General features: G+C 45.3%; 1 protein-coding gene and 1 non-coding gene across 2 annotated transcripts in view; one reads left to right on the top strand and one right to left on the bottom strand.

Moving 5' to 3' along the window:
• Window positions 1-1,060: 1,060 nt before the first annotated feature.
• Window positions 1,061-1,194, bottom strand: LOC126510478 (U11 spliceosomal RNA). The gene has a single exon (XR_007594410.1). It is a non-coding gene; the product is annotated as a U11 spliceosomal RNA (small nuclear RNA).
• Window positions 1,195-11,638: 10,444 nt separating this feature from the next.
• The window catches only part of Taf12 (TATA-box binding protein associated factor 12), an 11,374-nt gene continuing 5,518 nt past the window's right edge, over window positions 11,639-17,494 (top strand). Inside the window, 2 exon segments of the mRNA XM_050151548.1 lie at window positions 11,639-11,869; window positions 14,178-14,293. Of these exon segments, the coding sequence (XP_050007505.1) occupies window positions 11,702-11,869; window positions 14,178-14,293 (284 nt within the window). The 5' untranslated portion in view covers window positions 11,639-11,701.

Genomic DNA, 17,494 nt, shown 5'->3' with positions numbered 1-17,494 from the left:
TCCATGAGCTGGTGTCACACGTGCAGCGTCGTCTATTGGAGTCTAAGATCCTCGACCTGTGACCACCTTCAAGCCCAGAGCAGAAGCATCAAAGTCCTTTGGAACTCCAAATTCCTTTTCCTCCCATTTTCTTTTTTCTTTCTTCCTTCTTTTTAAGTAAACATTATTATTTTGAAATTATTTTTAATTGATATGCATTGGTGTTTTGTCTGCATGTCTGTCTGTCTGAGGGTGTTGGATCTTGGGAGTCACAGATAGTTGTTAGCAGCCATGTGGATGCTGGGAATTCAACTCGGGTCTTCTGAACTGTTCTCTGATCCATCTCTCCCTTTTCTTCCTTCATTCTTTCACTCCTTCCTTCCAGGAGACAGTCTCACTATAGAGGCTTGGCTGACCTGGAACTCAGAGATCTTGCCTGTCTCTGCCTCCTGAGTGCCAGGATTAAACATATGTATCACCACACCTAGATTGTATATTTGAAAAAAATGATTTATTTCTTTTATGTGTATATATGTACACTTCATTTGTGCCTATTGCCAAGGAAGCCTGAAGATGTGGAATGCTGAACACTGGAAACTCAACAATTGTTCAGCTCTTATCTGCTGAGCCAACCCTCTAAGCCCATATTCCTTTCTAAGGTCAACAGAATCTGGACGTAGTAGGACGCGAGTTTAATCTCGGCATTTGGGGATGTTCAGCTCGCAGCACCCATGTAACAGAACACAACGAAACAAAATGTAAACTTCAGTTCCAGAGGACCCCATGTCCTTTTTGTCCTCCATGGGCATGTAAGCTCAGGCGTCCTTGAGGACAAAACACTTGTGTGCACGTCAAGTAACATTTACACACCAAAGACCGACGGGCATGTGGAATAGACCTATTGCACAGTAAACTCAGAAAGCTAGTAAAGCAGCAGCCTTGTCGAGTGTGTCGTTGGTCGCTTTCAGATATAGTGGGGGTAACATAGGAAAGACACACTGTACCCTATACGCTCTCTGAGCACAGCGCCACAAAATCCAAGCTCCACCTGCAACGCGGCTCTGACTTTTTCACATCAGATGCAGGCGCCGGGACCAACGATCACCAGCTGCCCAGGAATCTAAAAATTATGCTTCCGAAATCTCTTGATGTCGATTCCGCACGCAGAGCAATCGAGTTGCCCTACGTGTGCCACTCACGACAGAAGCCCTTTTTGCCCATGCACGCGCGGGAGCAGGGTGGCAATGTCGGACCTCCCATCTTAAGGTGAAGGTGAAATTGAAGTCGACCCAACTTTCAATTCTATATTGCCGACGCTCGGGAGGGAACACTAGAGTCTTCTGAGGCCGGGGGAAGCTTTCACAAAGAGAATGTTTTTCAATTTTTGTATAGACGTGAAGGGAAGGTCGTGAGTCAATATGCAAATTAGAGCAGTGCTTGTCGGGAAGGCGCTGGCGGGCTCGGAGGGAAAGGTAGGCGGCGCTGCCGCCAACCACAGCTTCCAACTCGCAGCGGGAAGAACCGCCCGGGGAAGACTAGCTCTGGGAGCACCAGGCTTTAACTAAATCAAAACTGAAATACGGAGCTAGTGCCACTCGAAGCCGTCCATCTCGGTCCAGCCTGACAGAGTCACACAGGAGGAGCCAATGACTGTAAAAGCAAACAAACGGAGCAACTGGACGTCTAGGACCTAGATTCTAGGTGATGGGGAGGGAAAAGCAAAGCCAGCCAGCACCCTGTGCCTAAAAGGCAGGACACTTTACGCTGTACTTCGATGAAAGCAGATATATGTTTGTGTGTGTTATATAATATATAACTTGATTTGTCGGGACAGGGTTTCTCTGTGTAGCCTTAGCTGTCCTGGAACTTGCTTTGTAGACCAGACTGGCGTTGAACTCACAGAGATACACCTGCCTCTGGCTCCTGAATGCCAGGATTAAAGGCGTGCGCCACGGTCCAGATATATATATATATTTTTAAAAGAAGTGCAGTCTGGTGGCTTATTCCAGTAATTCCTGCACTCAGGAGGCAGAGACAGGAGCACTACAGGGAATTCTAGCTAGGCTGGAGTAGATGTTGAGTTCCAAACCACTGGGCTGAGTGGTGCATGCATTCCTGCATGGGAGGCTGCAGCAGTTCCAGGTAAGCCTGGGTTACATGGCGAACCTGTATCAAAGACAAAAAGCACCCGAGAAATGACTGAAGGATTTTAAGCTACTTATTTTAGACAGGGTGTTGTTCAAGACCAGTCCCCAAGCCCAATAACCACCATCTTGGCCCACTTGCAAAAGATACCCGTTGACATTCCCTAAAGGAAAGGGGGTTGGGTTGTCATAAAATTCACCTGCGCATCCTGCCACTCCAGTTCTTTCTTAATTGTGCGTGGTGTCCAGCAAGGAACACTGGGGAGGGGCTCATCTATCACTATAGGACAGCCATTATCCCTGCTGAGTAAACATTTGAAGGTATGACTTCTGGGGGACAAGCACCCATACCCCTGTTGCTAACCTCTCACCTACTCTGTAAATAAGCCCAATAAGCTAATTGGCTGCCCAGAGTGAACTCTGGTGCAGACCTCAGTTGGGACTCTGGGAAAAAGGGTAGACATTCTGTTTCCTCTGGGGAAGGAATTTTAGAAGTGTCTCATCAAGTAACCCAGGATTGAACTTGAGTGACAGCATCCAGAACTTTTTAAGGGGGGGGTGGGTGGTTGTTACTATTTTGCATGTCTAAACCGCCTTCTAACTCTGAATCCAGCCTCTTAAGTGACAGGATTACTGGGACGTCCCAAAAATGCTTGGTTTACTGTTTGTGTAGGCAAGAGGTCAAAGTCTGATGTTTTCCCTCAATCACTTTATGTCTTGAAACAGGGTCTCTCACCTAACCATCCTCAATTCATGCAGATTGGCCAACAAGCCCGGGAATCCTTCTGTTTTCACCTCCTCACAACATATGGGTACCAGTCTGGTCCAGCTTTTTCTGAGGATGCTGGGAATGGAACACAGGTTCTTATGTTTGCACCTCAAGGCTTTACCCACTTAGTGAGCTCTCTCCACTCCTTACTGCTTTTATATTAATGTGTATAGAAGCCAGGCGCAATGGCATATGCATTTTTGAAACCAAAAGAAAAAGATGTGCCGAGCAGTGGTGTCTTTAACCTCAGCACTTGGGAGGCAGCAGCAGGCGGATCTCTGTGAGTTCGAGTTCAAGGTCAGCCTGGTCTATTAGAGCAAGTTCCAAGACAGGCTCCAAAGCTAGACAGAGAAACCCTGTCTCAAAAAAACAAACAAACAAACAAAAAAAAAGAAGGAAAGAAGAAAGAAAAAGAGACTTTTGGACATTATACTTTAATGTATAGTTTCCTGTCCTTTATGAAGTGGAATCTACAAACAAAAGGAGATATATAAATAATAGCTTCACACTGCAAAAGGAAAAGGTATTTGAAACTCGTGGGAAGGTAGGTGGCTGCTATCAAGTGTCCATCAAAGGATCCTTTACAATCCAACATTATTTGACACAAGGCCTTACTGTGTAGCTCTGGCTAGCCTCTCTGTTAAGTAGACCAGGCTGGCCCCAAACTTGGATTAATTTGCGTCTGCTTCCAGAATGCTGGGATCAAAGGCGTGAGATAACACACCCCATAAGTGTTTCCATAAACACAAATTACGCTCTCCCTCCTCGGTTTCCACTGCACACTGAATAAAAGCCCAAATCTCTACTCTATTGTACAAGCTATGGCCTAAAATGAATCCTCCAACCTAGTCCACCTGTTTCTCACTGTCACCTATCAAACGTCAACCACTTTGGCTCTTTGTAAGCTTTCTTAACACAGAGCATTGGCTTAGGACCCGCCATCACTAAGATCAGTCTTAATTTATTGATATTCTTACCCTTTGTGCACTTGCCTGTACACTCTTAAGACAAGACTGCCTGTCTTACCCAACAAGTATGTACCCAGCACTCAGAAAAAAAAAAAAAAAAGGTTTAGTAAATGGAGAAACTTAACGACAAAAAACTAATATGCCAAACTCTAAAGACTGTATTAGAAAAATAAGGTTAGGAGCTGGAGAAACGGCTTAATGGCTTGGAGCACTTGTTCTTGCAGAGGACTAATCTCAGCAGCCACATGGTGGCTCACAACCATCTCTAACTTCAATTCCAAGGCTTCAGCTACCCTCTTCTGACCTCTGTGCACCAAGCAGGCACATATATAAATGCAAACAAAACACTCTTACACAGAAAATAAGTTAAAAAAAAAAAGAAAGAAAAAGAAAAAGCTATGGACAGTTTGCCACTTAATGGTAGCTAAGCCCTTGCACCCAGCACTTTGGATGAGACCGACAGAATGAGGATGGAAAGATAAAGAACCGGCCTGGGAACCTCTTCCTGATTACTGCGAACGAGGACATTGATAGCTCAGAGATGTCATAGATTTCTAGACATTAGTGTGTGGGGTCTCCAGCTTACTGGGAACCCTGCCAGACGCTGAACCCGCGTGTTGCTTACATGCCTAATTTAGAATATTGGAATAGGGTTTAAAAAAATACAGTCGTCACCAAGCATTTAATGGACTAAAAAGAACCTCAAAGCTTAGAGCTTAGCGGTTACAGGTCCAGCCCAGGCTTTGGAGTGAGAGTTTTGAGACGCTGCATCTTAGGTAGAATCTTGGTAAACTGCACACAGGATTCCTCCTCGATCACGTGCTTAACCAGTTCCTCAGACAGCGCTCGCTCAACTGTAACAATGTAACGGGCCCAACTAGCCTTCCTAGTCCCCAATTTCTCATGCCACCAACTCCCCTGGAGGGAGCCGCAGAGTTGGTATCTATTCAGAACGGCGGTCCCATCCTCAGCACGACAAAGGCACCAACCAAAAATGGCGACTTGGAAGCCATCCGAGGCTGTCGGTTACCGGTCACGCTAGTGAAAACATAGGAGTCGGAAAGAAACATCTAGGGAAGGGATTCACACCGAGGTAGGAGAAGCAGCGCTCGCCCACGCCGACAACCTGCCGCACGCAGCAAAAAGCACGACCAGCTAGCCGAGCCGGGCGCCAGCCTCACAGCTCAACCACGTGTTGAACCCAAGTCTGCGCCTGCGCGAGGCAGGCGCGCGCCCGGCGGCCGGAAGAGCCGCGCGTTTCCGGGTTGGAGGCGGGGAGCGGTGCCGGAAGTGCTTGGGGAGGGCCGCGCAGTCGGACCGGCTGCTGAGACGAAAGCTTCACTGGGGCAGTCTCCGCATATCATGGGGAGATAGACGCTGCTGCCTGTGAGTCTTGGGCCCTGGCAGTTGAGGACGAAGAGCGGGAGGAGGGCGTCAGGACCCAGACCCACAGCGGGTCAGTGCTGGAAGAACTAGGATGTGGAAGAGACGGGGCTGTGAGGAGCCAGGCTCTCGGGATGGGACTTGAGGGGTTCGGGCTCGCAGAAGCAGCGGCTGTTGGGAACTCGGGCTCCGAACGAGACTTAGGGAACGAGAAGGTATTTGAGCTCTGCAGCATCTGAGGGAAAGCCGCCTGAGAGGGACAGGATGGTGAGGACCCGTACTTTTTAGGAGGCGAGGGTAGGAACGAAACGGGGTGTGAAGATACGGGCTCCAGAGAGGTAAAAGTGGAGCAGCGAGAGGACTCGGGCTCCTAGGAGACAGTAGCGGGACAGCAAAGTCCCAGCTCCTGAAGATTCAGAAACAGGGCAGCAAAGACTTGGGGACCGGAGAGGCAGAAGCGAGCAGCGAAGACTTGACTTTGGGAGGGAATGGAAACGGGCAGTGAGGACTGGGGTCTACTATTGAGACGGGATCGGGGCTTTCGGACTCAGAGTTCCTGAAGGGACAGGGCTGTGAGGACCCGAGCTCTTAAAAGTGGAGGATCTAAGGGGTCGTGGCTGGGAGATCAGCCTTTAAGGGACAGAGGTTTGAAAAGATTTAGCGATCTGTTCTCTGAACCCAGAGGGATAAAAGATACATTCGGGGAAGGACTTCTTGGCGCTGCCTACTTGGCTCTTTGCAGTTAGGCTTTTCTTGTGTTAGATACTCAATCTAGAAAACCCACATGAATGTCTGTCTTCGTTTCTCTCCTCATTGTTGTAAATCGGATGTGAAGTTGGAAGCAGTTGGAACTCAGTTATGTACTTGGGAAGTGCCTTAAGCCCCCTTCCATTCAGCCGTGTTGAGCACAGACCTCTCTACCACAAGCCAACTGTCATAGATGGAAGGACAGCAAAAGATCACTTTGAATTCTTTGACATTTAAGGAAAGGAGGCCCCAAAGAAGGATTAGGGTCATGGTGAGCCAATTCTTAGGTTATTCAGTGCTCTTCTGTGTGCAGCAACAAGAGGTGCTTGGTTCGGATTACTTGAATAAAGGCTTTTGGAATCTCTACTCTCAAACTCAGAAGGATCGTTTTTACAGATTCTAATACTTTGGTTACTACTATGGCATCGACCTAAGATACAGTAAATGTCGTAAGTGAGCCTTTAAGTGAAATACATTTTATATATTTTTAAATAAGTGTGGCCTATATTTTTATCAGGAACCTTTGCTAGGGATTGCTTCTAGAAGAGTGACTTGGAGCCAGCCACTTCCCTTCATATATCCATGACCGAAACCTACTCAGATGAGTCAGGCACAACCTGAGCACTTTCTGTTTTGTTCTGAATTTGAGACATGGTTTCTCTTTGTTATTCTGGCTGTCCTGGAACTTGAGCTCTAGACAGGGATGGCCTCGAATTTAGACATCCACCTGCCTCTGCCTTCCAAGTGCTGTGATTAAAGGTGTGCACCACCACACCCTGCAATTTAAAGCACGTACAAGTATTCCATCAATTCATTATCACAGTTAAGTATTGTTAGCGCCCTTGCCGTAATTGGCATAGTACAGAGTGATTTAGCCCCAGATGTGCCTCTAAAACTTTCTTGAACTTTTCTAAGTCAACAAAATAGAATAGTTATACAAAGCCTGCCACCGAATGAAAGCACTCCTTCCTCCTTCACCCCGCCCCTCCTTCCCCAACCTTTTAGCTCCTCATAGCCTGGAAATTGATATGTAGATCAGGCTGGCCTCAAACTCCAGAGATTCACAGGCCTTTAGAGTACTGGGATTAAAGGATGCTCCACCACACCCAACTTAATTCCTTTTAAAGTCAATAAATACTATTAGGATACTTAATCCTATGTGAAACCTAAGTTCCTGTACTTTCACGGAAGCATAGACATTCAAGATAGAAAAAGAAAAAGTAACATTTATAGATTCTTATCTTACAATAGAGTACGATGTACTTGATTTCTTGAAAATTAGAGCTACATCAAATTAACTTTCTTGCACGCACTAGATGTTGTGGACTCGGATTGACATAGCCCGGTGTCTTGGTGCTTGCCTGCAATCCCATTATTTTAGAGGTGGGGGAAGATCAGGGGTTCAATGTCAACATGAGACTGTGTCTCAAAAAAAAAAAAAAGTCAAATGAGATGGTTGGTTCTTCTGGTAAAGGTGATGGCCACCAGGGTTGATGATCCTGCGGCCTACAAGGTGGAAAGAGAACCAATTCCTCAAATAACCCTCCTACCACTTGTGCACAGATACACTAAATAAATAAATTTTTTATATATTTATAAATATATATAAATAAAGGAAAAAAAGGTTTGGGTTTTTTTTTGTTTGGTTGGTTGGTTGATTTTTCTTTTTTCCTTCTTTCTTTGTTTTTTGTTTTTCGAGACGGGGTTTCTGTGTAACTTTGGAGCCTATCCTGGCTTTGAACTCACAGAGATCCGCCTGTCTCTGTCTCCCGAGTGCTGGGACTAAAGGTGTGTGCCACCACCACTGGGCTTGGTTAGTTTTCAAGACAGAGTTTCTCTGTGTAGTGATATTTAATTTGTATTTTAATAAATAAAGCTTGCCTGAAGATTAGAGAGTAAAACAGCCCTAGTGATCAGCAGTACAGACCAGTCAGTGGTGGCACACACCTTTAATCCCAGTAGCCACACTAGTTTGCCATAAAACCATGTGGTAGTGGTGCACGCCTTTAATCCCAGCACTAGAGAGGATTTTAAAATGGGAGGAGACAGGTTTCATTCTCATTCTGAGGATTCCTGGAGGCAGCATCACCATTTTTGTACAGAGGTAATGGTAAGAGCCAGTGGCTAGCTGCTTTGATTTTCTGGTCTTCACGTTGTACTCCAATATTTATCTGTCTATGGGTTTTTTACTAGTAGTGCTACAGGCAGTCCTGGAACTCACTGTAGACCAAGGTGGCCTCAATCTCAGAGTTCCATTTGCCTCTGCCTCCTGGGTGCTGTGACTAATGTCATGGGCCACCACTGAGTGGTGGTTTATTGTTTTGTTTTTAAGATAAAGAAAGGTTAACATACTAGAAAGTATTATTTTCTCAGTAGCTTAGCTGGTACTGTTGTGTTTTAAGGCTTCCACTAACAGGAGACACAGCAGGCACACAGAGAAAGGCTCACAAAGCTGCGGAAGGATTTGGGAAGCCAAAGCTTCATATATACCTCACTATTGGGAAGGGGCATTGAGATAGGGTATTTCCAAGTCCAGGCTTTCCTGGAACTCTGTCTAGACCAGGCCAGCTTCTAGCTCCAAGATCCAAGTTTATGTGGCGCTGGGTATCCAGCCCAGGCCTCACGTATGCTAGGCAAGCTTTCTCCCAACAGCTACAGGCCCTAACTCAACATCAGCAGTTTGTTCTATACTGTCAATCAGGTGTATTAGGACAATACATTTTGAAATATTCACATATGGACTTAATTGTTGAAGCTTGAAGGGAGTTTAGAATTTGCACTGATTCAGCTACTAAAAGAGACGTAGAACTAGGGTCAAAGATGGCACCTAGCTCACTTGACTTGAGTTTTCCACGGCGCCTCCTACAAGACACCTGTGACTATTTGCCATTGCCATTTCTCTTTTCTTCACACCCTCTCCCCTCTTTTTTCTTCTGAGGCAGGATTTTTCTGTGTAACAGCTCTGGCTGTCCTTGAACTCTTTTCACACTGTCTCCTGTAGCCCAGGCTAGCCTGGACCTGACTCTCTAAGTAGCTCAAGATTATCTTAAACTATGCCAGGCAGTGCTGCGCAGGCCTTTGAACCCAGCACTTTGGAGGCAGAGGTAGGAGGAGCTCTGTGAGTTCAAGGCTAGCCTGGTTTACAGAGCTAGTTGCAGGCCAGTTAGGGCTGTCACACAGAAAAACCCTGAGAGAGAGAGAGAGAGAGAGAGAGAGAGAGAGAGAGAGAGAGAGAGAGACAGACAGAGAAACACTACCTTGAACTTCTTGCCTCCACACTCAAAAGTGCTGGGATATAGGCATTTCACTCAAAAGTGCTGGATATAGGCATTTACCACCATGCCTGTGTTTATTTTATTTTAATATTTATTTATTTATTTGGTTTTTCAAGACAGGGTTTCGCTGTAGTTTTAGAGCGTGTCCTGGAACTAGCTCTTGTAGACCAGGCTGGCCTCGAACTCAGAGATCTGCCTGTCTCTGCCTCCCAAGTGCTGGGATTAAAGGCGTGCGCCACTACCGCCCAGCTCATGTGTTTATTTTTATTCTTTGAGATGGATCTTACTTTGTAGCCTAGGCTACTCTTGAACAGCAGGACCCAAGTGATGTTCCTGCCTGGGTTTTCAAGTAGCTGAGATTGCTGGCATCTTTCCCTCTGTTCCTCCCTGTACAGAAGATAAAACCCATAACCTCATACATGCCAGGCAAAGTATCATTTCCTGATTTAAATATCCAATCTCTTCTTTTAATCAACACAACATAAAAACCCTCAAAAACAACTCCAGTCATTAGGGCCAGTGAAATACCTCAGAGGACAAAAGTGCTTGCCGCCAGTCTTAACCAACATGGTGAAATGAGAGAACCAACTCCTTCAAGTTGTCCTCTGACCTCTATATTCACTGTGACACATGCCTGTCCCTTCCCCAACATAAAAGAAGAAATAAATATAACAGAAAAATTCTTTAGTTATAAAAATGATTACAGAAGTCAGGCATGGTGATCCACATCTGTAACCTCAATAATTGGAGTGAGGAGGGGTGATACAGGAGCATCACCCCAGATTCAAAGCCAGTTGAGAAGTCTGTAAATACTGTCTCAGAAAAGAGCTGGGTCTGGTGATGCTGGCCTATAATGCCAGCATTTGAGAAGCAAAAGCAGGAAGATTGTCCAGGAGTTTAGTTGTCCCATAGTAAATTCCAGAGCATAGTGGGGTAGAGTGAGATCCTATCTAAAAACAACAAGAACAAAAATAAGAAATAAAACAAAAAAAGAATGCTCATAATACATTGGGTAGTTTAATGAATTAATACCAAGATGGGTTAGACCTTTTTAATATACTGATTTTTGCTACTGGAAGTGATGGACACACCTTTAATCCTAGCACTTGGGAGGCAGAGGCAAGTGGATCTGTGAGTTCCACCGCCTCCCAGCAGCAGACATGCTTTGAATGTTTCTGCTCCTGTAGAGGCAGAGAGCAGGAGAGGAGGAGTAGATTTTTGTTTTTTTCGAGACAGGGTTTCTCTGTGTAGCCCTGGCTGTCCTGGAACTCCCTTTGTAGAACAGGCTGGCCTTGAACTCACAGAGATCACCTTGCCTCCCAAGTGCTGGAATTAAGGCAGGGACCACCACTGCCCTGCTTGGCCTGCCTGACTTTGCAATCCTGTCTTGATGGAGTTATGAAGCCCAGGGCCTCACATATACTAGATAAGCTCTCTACCACCAGCTTCCATCTTCAGCTAAATCCTGGTTGGAGTTGCACCATGCCACACAACTGGTATACTTCCGCGGCCGGGGTGGTACTTGATGCTAGTTATTTGTTTACAGGTAGCTTTTGAAAATGGCTGCCTCTCATTACACCGGGCTTACAGCTGTTGCTGATGTAATTAAAGATCTAGACACTCAGATAGCAGTAAGTAAACTTGAGGCCACTGTGGGCAGAACTTGGTGAATGTGCTTCTGATCTTGACACCTCAGCCAATGTTCACAGAGTCGGCCTTATGGCTCTAAGCTTTAGGACTTGCAGCTGCTTTAGGCGATGGTCTCAGCATGTGTTGAAGATTGCTAAAACACTGGGGGAAAGTTCTTTATAGTAAAGCAGAGCTTTTACAGTTGCTAAAAGTGGTCTTTATTGGACAGACCCCTGCCTTGGACTTGGACTTAAGCTTGTTTTGAAATGCTTCATGTTTTGATAATGAACTAATGGTTTTCTTAAGCTTTGTGACTGAGTTTTAAGTGTGTGATTGTGCTGTTTATTTGAATTTAACATTATTTCCTACTTAAAAAAAACATGCATGTAAGTACTTAACCTAGTATTCTGTCTACTTGTATGAATCCCTCAAAAATGTCTTGCTTATTCTAGATTATTTTTGTAAATAAGATTTCTCATTTCATTTACTTTTTTCTTTACTTAATTTTGTGAACTATTTCATTTCTATTTTGGAGACAAGATGATTTCCAAAACCAGGTGAGAGCAGTGAACATTCCTCATCCCCTCCATTTTGATGTCATTATCAAGTAGTCACCCTCCTGGACACACAGAAGACTCAATTCTGACAGATCTCATGTTACTTTCAAAATGCACACATTACTGCAGGTGTCTCTAGAGTAATTCTGCTGTTTTCCTTCTCCAGTTGATTGGCCTTGGTCCTCACAGCTCCAAAAAGAAACAGGATCTTGATAAGCTCTATGAGCTGAAGTCCAAAGCTCGGCAGATTATGAACCAGTTTGGCCCCTCAGCCCTAATCAACCTCTCCAATTTCTCATCTATAAAACCGGAGCCAGCCAGCACCCCTCCACAAGGCTCCATGGCCAATAGCACCACTGTGGTAAAGATACCAGGCACTCCTGGGACAGGCGGTCGTCTTAGTCCTGAAAACAATCAGGTACCTCTTAGCTCTCTTCTTTGTGACATGCGCCTGTGAGGCACAGAGGTAGTGCTCATGCTCTCTGTTGAAAAAGGTCTTTCCCAAACTAGGTGGTTTGGGAAATTTAATCCCAGCACTCAGGAGGCAGAGGCAGGCGGATCTCTGTGAGTTTGAGGCCAGCCCTGTCTACAGAGCTAGTTCCAGGACAGGCTCCAAAGCTACAGAGAAACCCTGTCTTGAAAAACAACAAACAAACAAAAATAGAATAAAGTAAAGAAAAAGGGTTTTGCTCTCTGGGATAGTATTTTTATTGAATTGTCTATGAGTATCAGTTTTTGCTCTGTTATATATGACTGTGTGTGTATGTAATAACAAACTTTCAAAGAGCATGTGGCTGGGGTTTTAGTATAGCCTGGGGTGACTAGAACTCAAAGATGTGGCCCCAGGCAGCATCAAAGTCATGGGCAATCTTCCTGCCTCTTGCTCCCCAGGGTTGGGATTACAGGAGTGAGCTACCACACTCGGCAATGGCAGATATTTTATGAGTTATCTATATAATACATGGGCTCCTAGTCCTAAAATAAGAGTGTTCAGTTGTTCCTTCTAATGGTTTATCTTACTGCTGCCATTCATTTCTGCAGTGATTCTGAAATCTGTTCTACTCTTTGTACCTATGACTCTAGAGGCAGGGGGATCTCTGAGTTCAAGGCCAGCCTGGTCTACAGAGTGAGCTCCAGGATAGCCATGGGTATCACATAGAGAAACCCTGTCTCGGAAAACCAAAAGAAAGACAAAGCCTTGGATCTTGTAGGCTGAATACAATGGATGAGGAGACATTCAAGGGAGTGGATAGGAGGACTAACTGAATTGCTTGTGGAAGGGTTGGCTGAATAGAGTCCAGCCTGTGTTGACTATGGAGGCCACTATAGAAGAGCAAGGTGGCTCACATCTTCCACAGGATTCCTCTTCCTCTGCTACAAAACCAGTTATGGGCCCTGCCTTAGAAAACTTGAGGGCTAGCAAAAAGACTCAGTCAGTAAAGGCCCTTGCTGCCAATCTTGATAATCTGAGTTCAATCCCCAAATCTAGATAGTGGAAAAAGAGATTCTAATTCCTTTTTTTTTTTTTTTTCTTTTTTGTTTTCGAGACAGGGTTTCTCTGTGGCTTTGGAGCCTGTCCTGGAACTAGCTCTGTAGACCAGGCTGGTCTCGAACTCCCAGAGATCCGCCTGCCTCTGCCTCCCGAGTACTGGGATTAAAGGTGTGCGCCACCATCGCCCGGCGAGATTCTAATTCCTCGTTAACCTCTTCCACGTGTGTGCACTGTCGTTCACGTGCATGCGCACACACTCGTGCTCCACTAAATAACTGTAAAGAGAAGTCTTTAGTCCCAGGACTTGGGAGGCAGAGGCAGCCTGGTCTACATAGTGATGTAGGTCGTAGGGGTAGGAGGACACAAAAGCCCAGATACTTGTTTCACTTAAATGGTTAGATTTAGTGTTTTTTTCTATCTGTGATTCTAGGGATCCATAGCTGGGCTTCAAGCTAGGTAAGCAATCTACAACCAAACTGAATCTTCAGCTCCCCCATCACGTTTTAATGTTATCTAGATGTAACATGACTTTCTTTAGAAAAGGGGGTGATACCTTCAGCTACTTACTATTATTTAGGTGTACAGAGATGACCACTTTTGGTCACCCTCAGAACTGTTAGCCTTTTTTTTCTTGGGTGGAGGTGTTCCTCTGTCTAGCCCCGGCAGTCCTTTAACTCATTCTGTAGACAAGACTGGACTTGAACTCAGAATCTGTCTGCCTGTCTGTGTCTCCCAAGCGCTGGGATTAAAGGTGTGTGCCTTCACACCTGGCTCAATCCCTTAGCCTTCTAAATCAGAAATGGGCTGATTTGCAAATCTGCAGAGTGACAGAAGAGCTGAAGGGGGTGTGGGTCCTTTTACTTGGGTGGGCTAGGAGACACCTCAGAAAAGAGAACCATAGCCTGAGCGTTTAGGAAGAAAGAACACATCTAAAGACAACTGATCAAGGGCACAGTGTACGGTGATCTGGTGTTCCGAGAATTGCAGACTGCTCTGTGCAGAGCAGGGAAGAATAGTGAGAAAGATAAAGTTGAATAAAATGCCTGACAGTCAGGTGCTGACCTCACCTCCAAACCACTCTTGCCTCTTGCCCTTGAGTACTTTTGCAGCTGTACCATCAGGGAGGGCTGTCTGGGAGCTAGAACTAAACAACTTGACAGCCTGTCTTCTTTATAGGATAATAAAGTTTGTGTCCTTGATGCTTACGAAAACTCTTCCCTCCAATTCACTTTAGGTACTAACCAAGAAGAAATTACAAGACTTAGTCAGAGAGGTGGATCCTAATGAGCAGCTGGATGAAGATGTGGAGGAGGTAAGTTGCATCTGGGTACCAAAGATGATAACAGCATGGTAGTTAAGAGTGGAGACTTGGGGGAGATGGGGAGATGGCTCACTGGTTAAGAGCACTGGCTGCTTTTCCAGAGGTCCTGGGTTCAATTCCCAACACTCCCATGATTTCTCACAACCGTAACTCCAGTTCCAGGGGATCCAGCACCATAATATGGACATACATGTAGACAAAACACAAATAAAAAATAAAAATATGGGCCTGGAGATGGCTCCGGAATTAAGAGCACCTGCTCTTGCAGAGGACAGTTTCAATTCCCAGCAACCATATAGTACCTCACATTAATCTGTAAGTCCATTTCCAAGGATTCTGATGCTTTCTTCTGACTTATACGGGTACACACACAGACATGGTTCATATATGTATGTGCAGACAAAATATTTGTAAACAAAACTTTTTGAAAAGTTTTTTTAAATAAAAATATATTTTATATAGGGACTGGTGGTGATGCATGCCTTTAATCATAGCGCTAGGGAAATAGGAACGGGGAATCTCTGAGTCCGAGGCCAGCCTGATCTACAGAGTGAGTTTTAGGACAGCCAGGGCTACGCAGAGAAATAGTGTTTTGAGAAGCCAAATAAATAGCTTTTTAAAGGGGGCAGAGATTTAGTGTTGACAAATACGAATTCTAATCTTTTTCTTTTTTTCTCTCTCTCTTCTTTATTTTTTGTTTATTTATTTATTTATTTATTGGTTTTTTTTCGAGACAGGGTTTCTCTGTGGTTTTGGAGCCTGTCCTGGAACTAGCTCTTGTAGACCAGGCTGGTCTTGAACTCACAGAGATCCACCTGCCTCTGCCTCCCAAGTGCTGGGATTAAAGGCGTGTGCCACCACTGCCCAGCTTTTCTAGTTTGTTTGTTTATTTATTTATTTATTGTGATTTTTTTTGTTTTGTTTTGTTTTCAAGACAGGGTTTCTCTGTGGTTTTGGAGCCTGTCCTGGAACTAGCTCTGTAGACCAGGCTGGTCTCGAACTCACAGAGATCCGCCTGCCTCTGCCTCCCGAGTGCTGGGATTAAAGGCGTGCGCCACCACCGCCTGGCTTATTGTGATTTTTTGAGATGGAGTTTCTCCGTGGCTTTGGTGCCTGTTTTAGAACTTGCTCTGTAGACCAGGCTGACCTTGAACTCACAGATCTGCCTGTCTGCCACCTAAGTGCAGGGAATAAAGGCGAGCGCCACCACCAGCCAGCCCAGAGTACTTTTCTACAGGGCCTCAGGTTTGGTTTCCAGCACCACCATCCATAACTCAAGTTCCAGTTCATCTAGTGCCTTTCTTTGTCTCCCATGTAGTCATAGTATGTGGTCACATCTGTACATGCAGGCAAAACACTAATATACATCACTTTAAAAATATGAAAAGAGGGGCTCGAGGATGGCTCTGCAGATAAGAGCACTTCTCTTATCTGCTCTTCCAAAAGACCCGACTGAGTTCAGTTCCCAGCACCCACATGGCAGCTTTTTGAGTCTAGCTTGAGGAGATCTCATGCCTTCTAGCTTTCACAGGCACCGCCCCAGATGTACGTGCAAGCAAAACATCCATACATATTAGAGAGAAAGAGAGAGAGAGAGAGAGAGAGAGAGAGAGAGAGAGAGAGAGAGAGCACGTTATTTAAATAATAGATAAAAATATAAAGGCTTCAGGATTAGAACTTGACCTTGAAGGCTGAGTCCCATCTCCTGCTATCTTATTACACAGCTCGAGTAGGTTGGTCTTAGTCTCAGCATCTTCCTTTAAAGGCTGGGGACAAAGGCCTGGGGAGGTGATGACTGGGCTGTTAAGAGTACTTTTTGCCAGGAGGTGGTGGCGCACGCCTTTAATCCCAGTACTCCAGAGGCAGAGGCAGGCAGATCTTTGTGAGTTCGAGGCCAGCCTGGTCTATAAAAGCTAGTTCCAGGACAGGCTCCAAAACCACAGAGAAACCCTGTCTCGAAAAACCAAAAAAAAAAAAAGAGTACTTCTTGCACAAGCTTGAAGACTAGCAATCAGATCCCAGCATCAGTGTAAGAGGCTGAGGATCTACAAGAAGCAGAGAAATGTGGGCTGCTAGAGTTTGCTGAGAAAGGCTAAGTCCAGGTCCAGTGCCTCATAGGAGCAGGCTGAGGTAGTGAATACTTGATGTTTCTCCAGGTGTGTGCGCTCGCAGACACACACACACAATTTTTTTTTTAAATGATTGAGGCTCTGGAGAAATGAGTTAGCAATTAAGAGCACTTGCTGTTCTTATAGAGGACCCAAGTTTGGTTCTCAGCATTCATGGCAGACAACTCACAAACACTGGTAACTCCTGATTCCAGAGGATCTGACATCCTCTTCTGTTCTCCTAGGAACACATAAATGTGTGGCAGCACATGCCTTTATCCCAGCACTTGGGAGGCAGAGGCAAGCCTATAGTGATTTCAAAACCAGCCTAGTCTACACAAGATCCAGGCGAATAGTGGTTACATAGTGATACCCTATTTCAAAAACACAGATAGCCAGGCGTGGTGCACTGGCCTTTAATCCCAACCGTTGGGAGATAGAAACAAGCAAATCTCTTCCAGGACAGGCTCTAAAGCTACAGAGAATCCCTGTCTTGAAAGTAAATTAAACAAGTTGGGTAGTGGTGACTTTCGCCTTTAATCCCAGCACTTGGGAGGCAGAGGCAGGTGGATCTCCATGAGTTCTAGGCCAGCCTAGCCTAAATAGTGAGTTCCAGGACAGGCTTTAAAGCTACAGAGAAACCCTGTCTCCAAAAAACAAACAAAAGAATAGAAATACCAAGTCTTTCATGTGACAGTAGTGAAGAATTGGGCATCAAATTTTTTTGGAGGGGAGGGAGGTGAGGTTGAGGCAGGGTTCTCTGTACAGAGGTGTACAGGAAAGAGCACCAGGCGCATGCCTTTAATCCCAGCACTTGGCAGGCAGATCTCTGTGAGTTCAAGGCCAGCCTGGACTAAGAGTGAGTTCCAGGACAGACTCCAAAGCTATGCAGAGAAACCCTGTTGCAAAAAACCAAACCAAGCTGGCACACCTTTAATCCCAGCACTTGGGAGGCAGAGGCAGGCGGATCTTTGTAAGTTGGAGGCCAGCCTGCTCTACAAGAGCTAGTTCCAGGACAGGCTCCATAGCTACTGAGAAATGCTGTCTTGAGCCACAGAGAAACCCTGTCTTGAAAAACCAAAAAAAAAAAAAAAAAAAAAAAAAAAAAAAAAAAAAAAAAAC

This window comes from Alexandromys fortis, unplaced genomic scaffold (genome assembly GCF_014885135.2).
Source record: "Alexandromys fortis isolate MF-2015 unplaced genomic scaffold, M_Fortis_MF-2015_v1.1 scaffold_26, whole genome shotgun sequence".
NCBI lineage: Eukaryota > Metazoa > Chordata > Mammalia > Rodentia > Cricetidae > Alexandromys > Alexandromys fortis.
The sequence above is the reverse complement of the archived record's forward strand: the minus strand, read 5'-3'. Positions and strand labels throughout refer to the sequence as shown.